Below are 17,185 nucleotides of genomic sequence, written 5' to 3' on the forward strand. Positions count from 1 at the left end.
GGAAAATCCATGAGACTCATATCTCTAATTAGTCACCCCAAAACTGTAAGTAGTTGCTGTAGCTCAAAGTGGTGGAGCACTAGCCTTAAGCAAAAGATCTCAGGGACAGCACCTAAGCCCAGAGTTCAAGCCTCACTAATTACACACACACACACACACACACACACACACACACAAAGAGGAGAAAGTGAGAGAAGTGTGTAATGGCAGGAGGAGGGGAGGGACGTAGAGAAAAGAGAGAAAAGAAATGAAGAGGGGCTGGGAATGTGGCTTGGTGGTAGAGTGCTTGCCTTGCATGCATGAAGCCCTGGGTTCATTCCTCAGCACCACATTAACAAACAAAAAAAAGCCAGAAGTAGTGTTGTGGCTCAAGTGGTGGAGTGTTAGCCTTGACAAAGAAAAAAAAAAAGAAGCCAGGGACAGTGCTCAGGCCACGTCCAAGCCCCAGGACTGGCCAAAAAAAAAAGAAGGGGCTGGGGATATGGCCTAGTGGCAAGAGTGCTTGCCTCGTATACATGAGGCCCTGGGTTCAATTCCCCAGCACCACATATACAGAAAACGGCCAGAAGTGGCGCTGTGGCTCAAGTGGCAGAGTGCTAGCCTTGAGCAAAAGGAAGCCAGGGACAGTGCTCAGGCCCTGAGTCCAAGGCCCAGGACTGGCAAAAAAAAAAAAAGAAAAAAAAAAAGAAGAAGAAGAAGGAAGGGAAAAGGAAGAGAGGAAGGCCAGGGACATGGTACATGCCTACAGTCTCAGCTACTAGAGAGTCTGATACAGGAAGATCCATTTGAGCCCAAGAGTCTGGGTAACATGAGAAAACACTATTTTTAAAAAGGGAAAAGGAGAGAAGAGTATATAGCTCAGCAGAAGAATACTTGTCTGTTATGCACAAAGTCCTGGGTTTCAATATTACAAAATTCAATATTACAAAAATAAAGATAAAATAGAAGAACAAGAAACTGACATTAATAGGAAGTGTGTGAAGAGTCATTAGTCCATTTGAGCTGTGGGGTATGCAAAGTGGTAGCACGTACTTAGCAGATGTGATGCACTTGATTCAATCCCAGCACCACAAAAAGAAAACAACACACTTTTTAACATATATTAGAATATAGGGATTTATGTGAGTAGTATTAACAGAAAGACAAACTAGGAACTAAGAACTAGGAACTAAGTAGGTCTGTAACATCAACTGACTATGACAGATAATCCTTCCAATGTTAATATTTTTTCCAAGGCTCTATTCCACACTCACCAATGGAAATCTCGTCTGAAGCATTTGCAAGTCATCATAGCCATATACCTGTGGCTGAAAGATAAAGACATATAGTAATATTAACATACACTGGTCATGATGGTATAGTAAAAGAAATTGAAAATAATTCAATAGAACATTCATTCTCATTCTTAGAACAAGACACAAATTATTTCCTTTAGTTTTTAAATGGAAAAAAAAGTACAAAGTTTATTAAAAGATCAGTGGAAAGTTTTTGAAGCTTTCATGATCTACATACAACTGATTCAACTAGGCTAGCCTCTGGGTACCAGAAGGGGAGACACAAGTATATAAACAGCCAACTTTACTTTCTATTCTAGTAGTCTCTTGTCTTCAGTCTTCAAAATCTGGATTAAAGATAAAAATAATATTAAAAAATTAAAAAAAAAATCTAGCTTAAAATTTATTTCCTCCTGGAAGGATTCACATTTTACTGTTCTTTTCTCCAATTTCTAGGCACTAAGTGTTAGTGTTAAAAAAAACGTGTAATAGTGCTACATGGACATTTCATCTGTATGATTTTTACCTAGATTTCTTCTTCAAGGGCAAAAACATGTGTCTTTTAGTAGAATTTTTATAACCATCCTTCCATTGTTCTGGGAGGTTTATTTTTTTTGTGCTGGTTCTGAGACTTAAACTCAGAGCCTGGGTATTGTCCCTGAGCTTTGCTGAAGGCTTTTTCTACCACTTGAGCCACAGCTTTACTTCTGGCTTTTGGTGGTCAACTGGAGATAGGAGTCTCAAAGACTTCTATGGTCAGGATGGCTTTGAACCATGATCCTCAGATTTTAGCCTCCCAAGTAGGTAGGATTATAGGCATGATCAATGGGCACCCAGCTACCCTACATCTTAATAGGCACTAAATACTTGAATAAAACAGAAGACAGACCAGGGCAAAAGCCATTTATTCTCAGGATAGTTCCAAACTGAGTAAGGGAACTCCATTCTGGTAAGGTCAGAGTCAGCAAGAGTCATAAAATTAGGGAATCGATTCAATTATAAAAAATATTTCTCTAAGAAACAGTCTTTGAGAATTGAGGTCCAAAAACTGTGTTTCACATAGAGGAGATTCACAACAGACAACAGATGAAGTTTCCCTATGAAAACTAGTTTTTCTCTAACACTACAAAGATTAAAAACCTGTTTGCTTATATGTGACAAGTATTCATTTATTCTGTAATTACAGTCTTCTGCCTGAAGGCAGAGCTATGAAGAGTAGACACACCATCTTCCCCTTATGAAGACCCTTCTGTCTCACTTACTGGGTAGGCATGTAACAGCCCTGGAGCCATAATATATGGATTAGGCAACAATGGCGGAACCCCAGGAGGAAGGTTGGGAGGAGCTTTTCCTAAAAGAGAAATAATAATTTTTATATTGCCACACAATTACTAACCTCTTCCCTCCCAGAGGATTGCCACCCACCTAGAAAAGACTACCTGAAGTTGTAGCAACTGAGCTTCGAGTTGAGGCTGTGACGGTGGAGTTGCTGCCTAAGCTGAGACCCAGACTACTGCCACTATTGAGACTGGAGGATACACTGACCACTGGGGGAGGTGCAGAGACTGTGCTGGATGTGGTAGAGAAAGTGCTGGAGGAAGAATGGAGATTCGCCTCACTTTCCACACTTGTGTGCTTCAAAAACAAGGAGCAGTGGAATAGAGAGGGAAACAATTAGTAAAGGTCAGGAAAGACAAATATATCATAGCCTTCATTCCCAAACTTTCCATCAGTAAGTCCTACAAAACTAGTTACTAGTTCATGGGCAAAAAGAAAGTATACGATCTGACTAAAATATTATGTAGTTGAGGAAAAAGAGACTCCTAAGGAAACTTTACCCTCAGATCTTTCCCCAGACAAATGCCTTTGATTCAAATTGGTCCTTAACTCCACAAATAGACTGATTGCAATCACATCTTTGACTAAAAGCTCTGCTCTGACCTCAGCTGTGTGCGTGTGTGTGTGTGCGTGCGTGTTAGCACTGGAGCTAGAACTAGACCTGGTCACTGTCCCTTAGCTTTTTGGCTCAATCTACCAGTTGAACGATTGCTTCAGGCTTTTTTTGGTGGTTAACTGGAGTTAAAAGAGTCTCACTTGAGGGCTGGGAATATGGCCTAGTGGCAAGAGTGCTTGCCTCGTATACCTGAAGCCCTGGGTTCAATTCCCCAGCACCACATATACAGAAAATGGCCAGAAGTGGCGCTGTGGCTCAAGTGGCAGAGTGCTAGCCTTGAGCAAAAAAAGAAGCCAGGGACAGTGCTCAGGCCCTGAATCCAAGGCCCAAGACTGGCCCCCCAAAAAAAAGTCTCACTTGACTTTTCTGCCCGGGCTAGCTTTGAACCACAATCCTCAGGTCTCAGCCTCCTGAGTAGCTAGAATTATAGGCTATCTGACTTTAAAGAAAATTTCAACAATTCCCTCTGAGACTCTTGGGGATGGATGTTAAACCATAGTTTTTCACTACCTCATACTTACCAAAAGAGTGGATGTTGAAGTGCGCCCAGAAGATGTTGATGATGACAAGGTATTCTGCTGTGTAGATAATGTACTAAAAGGAAAACATTGTCATCAACAGAAGTGTTATGGGTACCTGACCCATGGCACTTACATAAAATAAAGACAGAATATAGGAGTAAGGAGGTATGAGATCATTCAATAAACAAAAGGAAGTTATATTAAGCACTTAAAACAAGAGCTGATGTCGAAAGGGGAAAGTAGGTTTTCATTTGCCATTACTTCAAATAACGTGTAGGCACCCACTTATCACAAAAGAAGGGCTAATGTGGTATCTGTTTTGTAGAAGGGATAAGACAGGACCAGAGAGCTCTGTCACTGAAACTCACCAACCCCAACCTCTATCCTCACCCCAAATCACCTGCTGTGTTGCGTGGTGGTGGTATTTGTAATCTCCTCATTGTGGCTCAACCCACCCAAGGAGGATGAGTGCTGATTGGTTGTGGTCAGTAAGGAACCTGCAGATACCGTTTCATTGAGAGGGGGGATACTAGAAGTAGAAGGTGAGTCAGATTTCACTGCAGAGCCTGTAGCACCTAAAAATGAAAAAAGACTATTAGAGGAAATGGACTATTTTTTATAGACAAAAAGTAATTACAGTCCTAAGTCCTAGGTTAACACAGTAGAAAGCTGTTTCTTTAAAAAAAAAGAAAAAAAAAGAAAAAAAAGGTGGCCAGGTCCGGTGGATCATTCCTAGCTACTCAGGAGGCTGAGATCTGAGGATCACAGTTCAAGGCCAGCCTGAGTAGGAAACCCCATGACTCCTATCACTAATAAACTACTCAAAAAAGCCAGAAGTGGCACTATGGCTCAAGTGGTAGAGCATTCCGGCTTGAGCAAAAGAAGCCCAGAGACAGAGCCTAGGCCTGGAGTTCAAGCCCCAAGACTGGCAAAAAAAAAAAAGAGAGAGAAAAAAGAGAGAGGATGGAAAGGCTTGGCACTCATATGGTTTAAGATTAAGGAGTAAGGTAGAACCATACTAAAATTATAATCAAATGTCTTGATTATATTGCTAGAGCTTGTTTGTGAGTGTATGCTGGTCTTAGGACTTGAACTCAGGACCTAGGTGCTGGTCCCTGAGCATTTACATTCAAGACAAGGGCTCTATGACCACCACTCCAGCCAAAAGCTCCACTTTCAGCATTTTAGTGGTTAATTGGGGAAACTTTATGGACTTTGCTGTCTAGGTTGGCTTTTCACTCTTAAAAAATGCAACAATAGGGGCTTGGGGATATGGCCTAGTGGCAAGAGTGCCTGCCTCATATACATGAGGCCCTGGGTTCGATTCCCCAGGACCACATATACAGAAAATGGCCAGAAGTGGCGCTGTGGCTCAAGTGGCAGAGTGCTAGCCTTGAGCAAAAAAGAAGCCAGGGACAGTGCTCAGGCCCTGAGTTCAAGCCCCAGGACTGGCCAAAAAAAAAAAAAAAATGCAACAATATGGGGCTGGGAATGTGGCTTAGCTACTGTTGCCTAGCACGCATGAAGCCCTGGGTTCAATTCCTCAGCACCACATACACAGAAAAAGCTGGAAGTAGTGTTGTGACTCAAAAGGAGTGCTAGCCTTAAGCAAAAAGAAGCCAGGGATAGTGCTCAGGCCCTGAGTTCAAGCCCTAGGACTGGCAAAAATAAATAAATAAAATGCAACACTATTGAAAGTTTGAAGCAAGGTGAAACAGTGATCCGTGGCTATAATCCTAGTTACTTGGGAGGCTGAGAGGACTGCAAAAATCCTGAACCCACTGCTAGTTCATCTCTATCATTCTCTGTAATCAGGGAGATTGGAAGGATTTTTTATTCCAGGCCAGCCTAGAAAAGTACCCAGATTCCATATTAACATAGGCAATCTGAATTTGGTGTACACACACCTGTCATCCTAGCTATGATGGGAAGCCCAAAATAGAGTCATCATAGCCCAAGTATACATCTGAGCAAGAAGCAAACTGTGTATCTCAAAAAATACCCAGCAAAAAACATGGCTGAAGGTATAGCTCAGCAGTATCACATCAGCTAGACAGCAAGAGTCCTTGGGTTCAAAACTGTAGTACCACCACAAAAAGAAAAAGAAAAGAAAAAACTGACACAAAAAACATTTTAAAACAAAAAAGCCTAGAGAATACCTACCTTCAACAGATTGCGTTGTTTGTAACTGCGTGGCCTGCACAGAACTGAAGCCATTCTGGTATGAGAAAAAATAGGATTAAGAACAAGCTCATGTGTAAAAGAAATTGGCAATCACACAGCTTACTTTTGGTAAACAAACCTTTTAGGACAAATGCCTAGGTAACCAAAAGATCAGTTCAATGATACAAAGTAACAAAAATTTAAAACAAAAACCAGATAGTGACTGAAAGCAGGTAAATATTTAAAGCAACAGCTAAATAGGTGAAGTTATCCAAACCTAAAACTAATTTAGGAAAGGCACAAAGTCTAAATCCAGCAATCCTTGTGGGAAGTTATAAGCCTAAAACAGCTAAATCACCCATCATGACAGCTGCACCTGGGAGTTGCTCCCTATCAGCTTTCCTATATGCTACCCCTCTCACCACCAAGCAGACTGGTAAGTACTATGAAATCTAACAATGAGCTCTTCCAAGAGAAAACAACAGGCATTTGAAACTGATTCTGTAAGACCACTGAATCCATACTAAAAAGACAATGGTTTTTGGCCAAGTCTCTAGGTTTGTTTAGGAAAAACTGTTTTTACCAATCTCAGAAATGTGCTTTTTTTTTTTTTTTTTTTTTTTTTGCCAGTCCTGGGCCTTGGACTCAGGGCCTGAGCACTGTCCCTGGATTCTTTTTGCTCAAGGCTAGCACTCTGCCACTTGAGCCACAGCGCCACTTCTGGCCCTATTCTGTATATGTGGTACTGGGGAATTGAACCCAGGGCCTCATGTATACAAGGCAAGCACTCCTGCCACTAGGCCATATCCTCTGCCCTCCCCCATTTTTTTTTAAATTGCCAGTCCTAGGTGCTGGCCTTGACCTTTTTGCTCAAGGCTAGTGTTGTATCACTTGAGCCACAGCTCCATTGTGGCTCTTTTTGCAGTTTATTGGAGGTAAGAGTCTCACAGACTTTCTTGGCCAGGCTGGCTTTGTACTGTAATCCTCAGAGCTCAGCCTCCTGAACAGCTAAGATTATAGGCATGAGCCATCAGCACCTAGCTTTTTAATTTCTTAATTAGCACTTATAAAGTTTCTTAAACTTGTACTCGAGGAGTAGGTTCCTGGCAAGGTAGTAATAAGTAAAATATTTAAGAGACCCTGGCATTTTCCTAGCCAGTGCTAAAAGGCTTGTGAAGGCAGTACCTTTGCCTGAGTCAAGTCCTTTTGGGGTGATGAAGAGATGGAGCTGGGGTACCGCCGAGTCTGTGTGGATCTCTGTTCATATAGAGGGCCCTGAGCATTATTTTGGGAGGTATAGGTTGTCGACTGAATTGGGCCACTCTGATAACCAGACTCCTGACTCTGATTAGATGAAATTGTAGATGAAGATTCACTGTGAAAATGAAAAGAAGAAAATCTCAGAAACAAAAGTAGATACACAATACTAGGGGAATGGAAACAAAGAGAAAACAGTTTAAGTTAGAGTTCACCAGACTCCAACTCAGGTGCATACCTACTATCCCAGCTAAGGGGGTAATCACAGTGCACACATTATCCCCAATGACACAGGAACAAGAAATAGGAGAATCAAAGCCCAAGACAGCTGGGCATAGCAAAAGATCCTACCTTGAAAATAACAACATAAAAAGATGCTGGAGGAAAGACAAAAGTGGCAGGGCACCTCCTGGCAAGTGCAAGGCCCTAAATTCAATCTCTAGTACCAACCAAAAAAAAGAAAAAAAAAGGTTAAAAATATAAGCCAGGCATTTGTGGCTCACACCTGCTTTAATTATAATATACTGGCATCAGGAGGATGGATGTTGAGGACAACATGGGCAAAATGTTCTCAAGACCCCATCTCAGCCATTAGCTGAGTATGGTAGTGTGCACCTGTCATCTCAGCTATGGCAGGAAATCTAGATTGAGTAATGATGGAGTCAGGTGCAACTGGCTCACACCTGTTATCCTAGCTACTCAGGTGGCTAGGACCTCAGGATTATGGTTCAAAGCCTAATTCTATTTTCAATTGCCCCAAATGAGAAGCACAAAAGTACTGGCACAGGGAAAAAAAAAACCAAAACACCTCAGTCCAGAAGTGTCCAAGCAAAGAATGAGACCCTACCTCTGAAATAATCAAAAGGATCATGGATATGTGGCTCCAGTAGTAGAGCACCTGTTTAGTACGTACAAACCCTATTACTGCCAAAAATTAAAAAAAAATTCAAACTTGAACAAAAACCCATCTTTCCCTACAATCTATAGTAATAAGCTTCAAGTCAGTAAAAGGACACTACTCTCGGTCCCTTTTGTACATAACAAGAACCTTCAGCACAGAAAAGTCATCTTTTGCTCAAACTCTTCTTATAAAGTCCTGAAAGCCTAGCTCCTTTGACAACCTTGTGATATTTAAGATTACTGGCAGTTACAAGTCAACTAATTTAGACTAGGAGAAGATTTTTCAATACATAAGGAGGCACAGTATAGATCTTCAAAAGTGAGATTTGTTTTTCTCTGTCATGGTCTTCCTTTCACTCTCGGCCTGGAGGTCTACCACTTGAGCCATACTTCTAGCTTTTCTACTTTTTTTCTGGTTAGTTGGGAGAATAAAATCTCACAGATTTGTCTGCCAGGGCTGGCTTTGAATCTCTATCCTCCTATCTCACAGCCTCTTATATCCTAAAATTACCCAGGTAGCATATATGTTTCAAACTAAGAGTAAACATATATAATACATGTGCATGTAAATGTATGCATATTCATGTTTGTAGGATTGTGGGTTTTTCTGCCAGTCCTGGGGCTTGAACTCAGGGCCCAAGCATTTGAGCCACAGAACCACTTCTGGCTTTTTCTCTGTGTGATGCTGAGGAATCAAACCCAGGGTTTCATGCATGCCAGCAAGTACTCTGCCACTAAGCCACACTCCCTACTCGTATTTTTTTTTTGGTTGTTGTTGGTTGCTGGGCTTTAACTCAAGGCCTGGGCACTGTCCCTGAGCTTCTTTTGTTCAAGGCTAGCACTCACTTGCGCATGCATGAAGCCCTGGGTTTGATCCTCAGTACCACATAAACAGAAAAGGCTGCAAGTGGTACAGTGCTAGCTTTGAACACAAGAAGCTCAGGGACAGTGCCCGGGCCAAGTTCAAGCCCCAGGACTGGCCAAATTTAATTAATTAAATAACGCATGTATACATACATACATATACACATATGTATATATGAAGCAGTCAACAAAATTCTGTGGTTGTCTATTCTTCCCTTATCCAGTCAATGCATGACCTCTCTAGAGTTTTGAAAAACTAAGAAAGCTTTGAAAGATGTCTTATGATTACTGTTTAATCTACCTGGCCGTGCTGGTATACAGGCTACTTGGAGCCTGACTTGAAGAGGCGCTCGTGGTGGGGGTGGACTCATAATCAGAAAGAACAGGCTCTGAACCAAACTGCAATGCCCCAAACTGCAGATTTAGCCCTGAGATATCTGCTGAGCCAGGCATCTCCACAGCCAGAGCAGGAATCTACAAAGACAGGTAAAAGAAAACAGAATTTAACGTTTAATTTCTAGTCCTAGCCATAATCTCCATTCCCAAATCTCCCATGGTCTTACTTTAAGAGACTTTCTATTAAATGTTCCAGTACCTTGGAAGTCAAGGAGGCCTTTTTCTTCTGCTGTTTCAGTTTTTGCTGAGCCGGCTGAGGGCTAGAGGACTGGTTGTCTGAAGACACAGGAGACATCTGTGGGGCCGAGGTGGATTTACTTGGCAGAGGAGAAGAGGGTGGTGGAGGTGCTGCTGTGGAGGTAGCCACTGCAGGTGGCTTCTCCTGAAGGAACACCTCCATCATGGTTGAAGATGGAGTAAAAGCCTGGCGCTTTGTAAAAGGGCTATGCACTGTTGAGTCGTTCGGATTCTTCAAATCTACAAGAGGAAACCCAAAGTAAGAGCAAAGATGCTGAGAGGTCCCCAATGTCCTGTATTAGTGCCATAAATGAGATCCTTAAGAATCAAAAACTAATCTGAGCATGTATATTGGGACTGAATCTCACTTCATTTTTATTGGTAAATATTATAGGGTATCTATTAACATCTAATTAACGTTGCTTGTATAACCAAGAATTCTACAAATTGCCCAAGTTTAAAGTGTTAAGATCTTAGATGGCCCTGTGAACCCAAAGATAGTTTTTTATTAAAAAAAAACTGTGGGCTTGGGGCTGGGAATATGGCCTAGTGGTAGAGTGCTTGCCTTGTATACATGAAGCCCTAGGTTCAATTCCTCAGCACCACATATATGGGAAAAGCCAGAAATAGTGCTGTGGCTCAAGTGGTAGAGTGCTAGCCTTGAGCAGAAAGAGGCCAGGGACAGTGCTCAGGCCTTGAGTTCAAGCTCCACAACTGGCAAAACAAAACAAAACAAAAAACTGTGGGCTAATCTAAGGAGAATTTCATCCAAATACCTAGATCAAAACAAAAACAAATTACAACTATGCATGTAAGTTTGATTACAGATATATAACTTCAATTTTTATTATCTAAGTTTCTGACTAAGGAAAATCAACAGCAATACTGACTGCTCGTTCTCTTCAACACATTTCCCAATCATCCTGCCAGTCTATTAACAATAGTACTCGAATGGGTAAAGGATTTAAGTAACTATAATTTTCTTACCATACTGCACCAGAGATGGTGATTGTGTGGTCGAGCCCATGTCCCAAGAGGAGGTGGTGGTGCTTCCAGATTGAGAATGCTGAGCTGCCAACTGAGCCAAGGCCTGAGCAGTCTTGAACTGCTCCAAGAACTGGGAGCCTGTGGTACTGCCACCTTTAGCTTCACCGACATCACCAAATCCTTTCCCTAACATGCTCACCTAAACATCAACAAAATGGTTAGTCTATAGCCAGTAATCTCACTTGGCTACTCACAAAGCTACTTATCTAGACAAAAACCCAGGACAGACCAGACAGAATATGAACAAGTTAGGTATAGTAACACATAGGCTGTAAAGGTAAAGGCAGGAAGTTACAAGGCAGCCCGGGCTACCAAGTTTTAGACTAGACTGAGATACACAGTATGACCAGGTATCCCTCTCTCTCTGTCTCCCTCACCCCCCCACGTGTGCCTAAGTATCCCTACCACTCACTCTGAAGGATCACGTGAGAGCCCAAGAATTCAAAATACTACCTCAAATAAATGTAAAAAATTTAAAAATGAAAAACAAAAAGTTAACAGACAGTACCACAGCACAACCTGTGATGAGTACAAGTCCTAGAGTAAAAATTTGGGTTCAAACCCTGGGTATGAAATCTTAGAAAACTTACAATTAATCTCTCCTTATCTCAGTTTACTCATCTGAACATAATAAAAAGAAGTCACCAAGAGGTGTGGCTTGTACCAGGTGTCAGTGGCTCACACGTGTAATCGTAGCTACTTAGGCGGTTGAGATCCGTGGATCACAGTTTGAAGCCAGCCTGGGCAGAAAAGTTCCCATGAAACTCTTATCTCCAATAAACTACTCAAAAAAGCTGGATATGGTGCTGTGGCTCAAGTGATAGAGCGCCAGACTTGGGTAAAATAAGCTAAGGGACAGCACTCGGGCCCTGAGTTCAAGCGCCAGTCCCACTGCCAAAAAAAAGTGTCTTCAGAGGCAAGAGGATCAAGGACAATCCAAGATAACAGCAAGACTGCCTAAAAAAATATGAGATTGGGAATATGACATAGCAGTAGAATGCTTGCCTTGCATGCATGAAGCCCTGGGTTCGATTAATCAGCACCACATAAACAGAAAAAGCCAGAAGTGGCACTGTGGCTCAAGTGGTAGAGTGCTAGCCTTGAGCAAAAGGAAGCCAGCGACAGTGCTCAGGCCCTGAGTCCAAGCCCCAGGACTGGCAAACAAACAAAAAAGAGAACCATTAAAAACTGGTAGTACTATCATTCTGTCCTCATGGATAAAGCCAAGAACTGTAGTGTTCCCCATACCTTTTGTATTTTATTTTATTTATTTTTTGCCAGTCCTGGGGTTTGAACTCAGGGCCTGAGCACAGTCCCTGGCTTTTTTTTTTTTTGCTCAAGGCTAGCACTCTGCCACTTGAGCCACAGCACCACTTCTGGCCATTTTCTGTATATGTGGTGCTGGGAATTGAACCCAGGGCTTCATGTATGCAAGGCAAGCACTCTTGCCACTAGGCCATATCCCCAGCCCCACCTTTTGTATTTTAAAACAACCATATTTGATTGTAACATGAAAGTTCTGGGGTTTGAACTTAGGGCCAGCACTATCTCTTAGCTTTTTCACTCAAGACAAGTTTTCTACTACTTTGAGTCCCAGCTCAATTTTCAGCTTTTGGTAACTAATTGAAAATAAGACTCTCATAGACTTTCCTGCCAGGGCTGGCTTCTACCCTCTATCCTCCTACCTCAGCCTCTTGGGTAGTTAGGATTATAGGCATAAACTATAGGTACTTTTTATAGACCCTTACAGTTTTGCTTGGGACCATCATCAGCTCTCTATCCCCCTTCTTCCACCTCCCTATGGGTATGAAGATTACTAGAGGTGGCACCATCTCTGACCTGTTGGTTGAGATTATTTTTTGCCTGGGTTGGCCTTTAACTTAACTTTGATCCTCTGATCTGTTTCCTTAGAGGCTTGAATCACAGAATTAGAGGTATACACTACCACAACCTTTCTAAATCATGAAGATTCTGATTTAATCTATATTTGTTTTGGATCTATAATTCGACAGCATTACTAGGAAGTGGTAGAAACCAGGAGGTGGCCTCTAGTATAAGTAAGTCACTGGCATTCTTGAAGGGTATCTTTTATTCCTAGTTCCTCCCTCTCATTCTCCTTCCTGTCCACCATGAGGTACAGCAGCTCTGTTCTATCACATTCTCTGTAAAAATACTTTGGCCTTACCTGGCCCAGGAACAAAGCAATCACAGGCTAAAACCTCTGAACCTATGAGCCAAAATAAATCTAATCTCCTTATTTTAATTTGCTCAAGAATGTTGTCAAAGTCACAAGTGACTAACAAAAACCCTCAGGAGATCTACGTGAATGTGAGACGTGACAAGGAGATGATCCTACACAACTAACAATTGTCAAATAGTAAAAAAGCATTAGTAAAAAGCATTAAACAGGGCTGGGGATATAGCCTAGTGGCAAGAGTGCCGCCTCGGATACACGAGGCCCTAGGTTCGATTCCCCAGCACCACATATACAGAAAACGGCCAGAAGCAGTGCTGTGGCTCAAGTGGCAGAGTGCTAGCCTTGAGCGAGAAGAAGCCAGGGACAGTGCTCAGGCCCTGAGTCCAAGGCCCAAGACTGGCCAAATAAAAAAAAAAAAAAAAAAAGCATTAAACACTGTTTAATGTTAGTAAAAAGCATTAAAGGCACAGAAAATCAATCTGAGTGCTAGCAGCTTCCACCTCTAATCCCAAGACTGAGAACTAAAGGACTCCAGAGTTAAGAGGACTGTTCAGGAAGATAAGCTCTGCCTGAAACTCGTATCTGGGAGTAGTAGTGTGTACCTGCCATCCCAAGCTACATAGAAGTAGAGAATGGGGAGGATCTCAATATCAGGCAAGCAAGAGCAGAAAAGTCTAAGACTCCGTCTCTCTGGATGCTAGTGACCCCCAAAGATGACAGGAAGTACACCTAAGTGGAAGTGAGATCCTATCCTCAAACCAGTGAAAAAAATGTGGCTTACCTATATTGTGCCAACTTGGCAAGGGTAAAGCAAAAAATAAAAAAGACAGAAAAATGCCTTGCATAGTGGATTTGGGAGGCAGGGCAAAAGAATCTTGGGTTGAAAGCATGGGCTATAGCAAACTATGTGTCAGTTTGAACAATACCAGATTCTCTCTCTTTTTGCTGGTTGTGGGACTTGAACTCTGGGCCTGGGGGCTAGTACTCTTACCACTTGAGCCACAACACCACTTCCGGTTTTCTGGTGGTTTATTGGAGATAAGAGTCTCATAGCCTTTCCTGCCTGGGTTGGCTTTGAAACACAACCTCAGATCTCAGCTTCCTCAGTAGCCAGGATTACAAGCATGAGCCACCGAAGCTCAGCTTTTTTTTTTTTTTTTTTTTTGAAGGTACTAGGGCTTGAATTCAGGGTTAGGCAGGCAATCTACCAGTTGTGTAAGTCCAGCCCAAGAACCTTGTTCAAAATTAAACTGAAAAATAAATACCATATTTAACAATAACATTTCTTAACATTTATATCTAAATACTTCATATTTAGCAATAACTTTCTCAATTTAAGGCACATTAAACAACATACTAATACAGGTAATATGAGAAAGTAAAGAAAAGTCTATTTAGTTTTACATATAAGGCAAGATGCATTAAATGAGATGATATGGCAACAAAATTAAGGCAGTACATCTTAGAACTTATTGTTTATAACCTACTTGAGAAGCAGGATCCCAGCTACTAGAGAAGCACAATGGCTGAGTGCAATGGCACTATCATTCTCACTGACACAGAAAAGCTCAAATGAGAGCATCATAGGCCAACTAGGGCATAAATAAAGCAATACCAACCTTGAAAATGACCAACTCAAAGGGGGACGGAAATAGTGGCTCAAGTATAGAGCCTTGCCTAGCAAGTGTGAAAACTGGAAATCAATCCCCAATTAATAAAAATAATGCCTTGAGTCCCCTTTTATTTTTTTATGACAATTCTGGTCTTGAACTCAGGGCCTGGGTGCTGTCCAGGAGCTTTTTGTTTAAGGCTAGTGATCTACCACTTGAGGCACAGTTCCACTTTCTTGTCCAGGCTGGCTCTGAGCCACAAGTACCTGGCCTCCTCTTCCTTCTCCCCCCCCGCCCCTAAATTTTGGTAGAACTGGGGATTAAACCCAGGACATTACCTTTTTTCTCTTTTTTGGTGTCAGTACTGGGATTTGAACTCAGAGCCTGTGTGCTATCCCTTAACTTTTTCTTTGAAGGCTGATGCTCTACCACTTAAGCCACAGCTCTACTTCTGACTTTTTGGTGGTTAATTGGAGATAAAGATTCTCACAGATTTCTTTGCTCAGGCTGCCTTCAAACTGAAATCCTCAGATTTCAGTTCCTTCAATAGCTAGGATTACAGGCATAAGCCACCTGCACCTAGCCACAGAACATCATGTTTGTTTAGATATTCCTTTGATATAGTTAATGACTTTAGTTTAAGTTTCTGGCACTTAGTGACATTACTTCTTGTTAAAATGCTGTAATTGATAAATAATGTACTAAGTGCCCTAGATTATAATACTACCAACAATGCCATATTTGCTTAAATGGTCTCAAAAAAAAAAAAAAAGAAAAAAAATGAGCACTTGTATTTCCATTTACACACAAGAGGAGAACAAATTTGTTCTCTATGTGGCAAATTTGGAAAGGCTAGTTTACTGGGGGTTTTGTCTAAGACATATGATTTAAATAAGTACATAAAACAATTTTATCCCATTAAGAAATAAGGAATACAACCATCTTCAGTTTAATTAGAATTGCAACAATTAAAATCTGATTAACAAGTTGATACCATTGCCACAAGTGGCCTTCTGGCTTTTAGTTACTTTCAAAGAGGGTCTTACACTTCTGATAAGGCTGGCCTGGATTAACTACTCCCTCCTGTACAGCTATAGGTGTGCACCAGTATGTGTAGCTTATTAACTGAGAGGGGGAATCTCACAATTTGTTTTTTTTTTTTTTTTAACCTGGATGGTCTCCAACTTCAAGCCTCACAATTTCTACCTCCCAAATAACTATGAGTAACTATAATTACAAGCATGAACCTTGAAGTTCCTTAGCCTTTACCTTTACACAGAAAACACAACCTGATATTAACCAACTGATTATTTTTTTCATTGTTCTATCTCCTGTCTCATAAGAAAAGTAACTTAAGAATAACCAATCTACTTTTTTGTTTCTGCTCTCTTTTTTTTTGGCCAGTACTGGGGATTGAACTTAGGGTCTGAGCACTGTTCCTGAGCTTCTTTTTGTTCAAGGCTAGCACTCTACCACTGGAGTGGTAACGCCACTTCCAATTTTTTCTGTGTATGTGGTATTGAGGAATCGAACCCAGGGCTTCATGCGTGCTAGCCAAGCACTCTACCACTAAGCCACATTCCCAGCCTGTTTCTGCTTTCTTTATAGTCCTTTCTATCTATAAACCTCTTCTCCTTGGTCAATGGAATACTCATCCTAGTTTGGGAATGAAGTGTTGCTTGATTTGTAAGTTGAAAATGAAGCTCAAACATACCTTAAAAATTTTAACTTTGTCTTCTTGACAGAAGAGTGACTATATATGTATGGCGAGGTAGTGGCAATTTCCTACTTACCATGCTATGATGAGAAAACGTGTTCCCTGAAGCAGGTTGTGCTATAGCACTCTGCTTAGAGTTACTGAACACCAGAGGCTGGGCCAGAGAAGGGGCCTGAGATGGATCCAGATTAGACGAATCATTCTCCATTGAAGATGGTGTCTTTCCCAACAGAACAGCAAGGTCAATTCTAGCAGAGAAAAAAGGGGAACTTTATTAATAATGACTGAACATTCTAGCATTCCCCAATACTTGACTTAGATCATTCGGGCACTTACTGGGCCCATAAACACAAACCCCTGAAACATTTAACAAATCAAAATAACTGATCCCTAAGAGGCATGACAGTATCTAAGTGAATTCACTGATGTTGTCAACAATATTGGTCTTTCTTTCTTATGATGTAGCCCAGAATGGCCTCAACTCACTATGTTCTCTTGCTTTATTTAGCCTCCCCAGTACTTGGATGTTCAGCTTCAATGCTAGTTTATCAGAAAGTAGATCAAAATGTGAGAGTATTTATTCATGACACTGAGTATTACAATCCTACAATATAAAACCACATACCAGAATTCTCTCATCTATTTTAGAACAAGGAGTGCTTTAAAGATGTTTTTCTCGACTTACGTAAAATTTCAAATTACCTGTAGTATAGAGTAAAATATAGGACTAGAGAGGTAGTTCAGTGGTAGAGTGAATTTCTAACATGCACAAGGCACAAAAGAGGATTGGGACTCAGAACCAAATATGTTGAGAAGTTCATGAGACCTCATCTCAAGCAAGAACTGTGGACCATGGCAAACACCTATCATCCCAGTTACTCAGGAAGCTAAGATTAGGATGATGGCAGTATCAGGCTAGACTGGGCAAAAATTTCACAAGACTTCATCTCAACAGAAAAATGTGAGCCTGGTAGCACATGCCTGTCATCTCAACTATGGTAGGAAATATAAATAGGACTGAGGCATGGGTCCTGGTCCTATGTCAAAA

At 41.4% G+C, this 17,185-nt stretch overlaps 1 protein-coding gene and 1 long non-coding RNA gene across 39 annotated transcripts in view; one reads left to right on the forward strand and one right to left on the reverse strand.

Moving 5' to 3' along the window:
- Ubap2l (ubiquitin associated protein 2 like) overlaps positions 1-17,185 on the reverse strand; it is a 55,685-nt gene that overhangs the window by 11,262 nt on the left and 27,238 nt on the right. For all 38 annotated transcript variants that reach the window (XM_048357886.1, XM_048357871.1, XM_048357875.1 and 35 more), the window contains 11 exons: positions 16,214-16,385; positions 10,554-10,752; positions 9,529-9,806; positions 9,235-9,407; positions 7,098-7,287; positions 5,913-5,967; positions 4,150-4,324; positions 3,750-3,822; positions 2,714-2,909; positions 2,537-2,625; positions 1,254-1,307 (listed from right to left, as the gene is read on the reverse strand). In XM_048357886.1, coding sequence (XP_048213843.1) covers positions 1,254-1,307; positions 2,537-2,625; positions 2,714-2,909; positions 3,750-3,822; positions 4,150-4,324; positions 5,913-5,967; positions 7,098-7,287; positions 9,235-9,407; positions 9,529-9,806; positions 10,554-10,752; positions 16,214-16,385 — 1,654 coding nt within the window. The remainder of the gene's footprint in view (positions 1-1,253; positions 1,308-2,536; positions 2,626-2,713; positions 2,910-3,749; positions 3,823-4,149; positions 4,325-5,912; positions 5,968-7,097; positions 7,288-9,234; positions 9,408-9,528; positions 9,807-10,553; positions 10,753-16,213; positions 16,386-17,185) is intronic.
- LOC125359976 lies at positions 4,425-13,387 on the forward strand. Its single transcript, XR_007212630.1, has 3 exons — positions 4,425-4,457; positions 6,505-6,508; positions 13,281-13,387. It is a non-coding gene; the product is annotated as an uncharacterized LOC125359976 (long non-coding RNA).

The sequence above is a fragment of the Perognathus longimembris genome, chromosome 11 (assembly GCF_023159225.1).
Source record: "Perognathus longimembris pacificus isolate PPM17 chromosome 11, ASM2315922v1, whole genome shotgun sequence".
In the NCBI taxonomy this organism is placed as follows: Eukaryota; Metazoa; Chordata; class Mammalia; order Rodentia; family Heteromyidae; genus Perognathus; species Perognathus longimembris.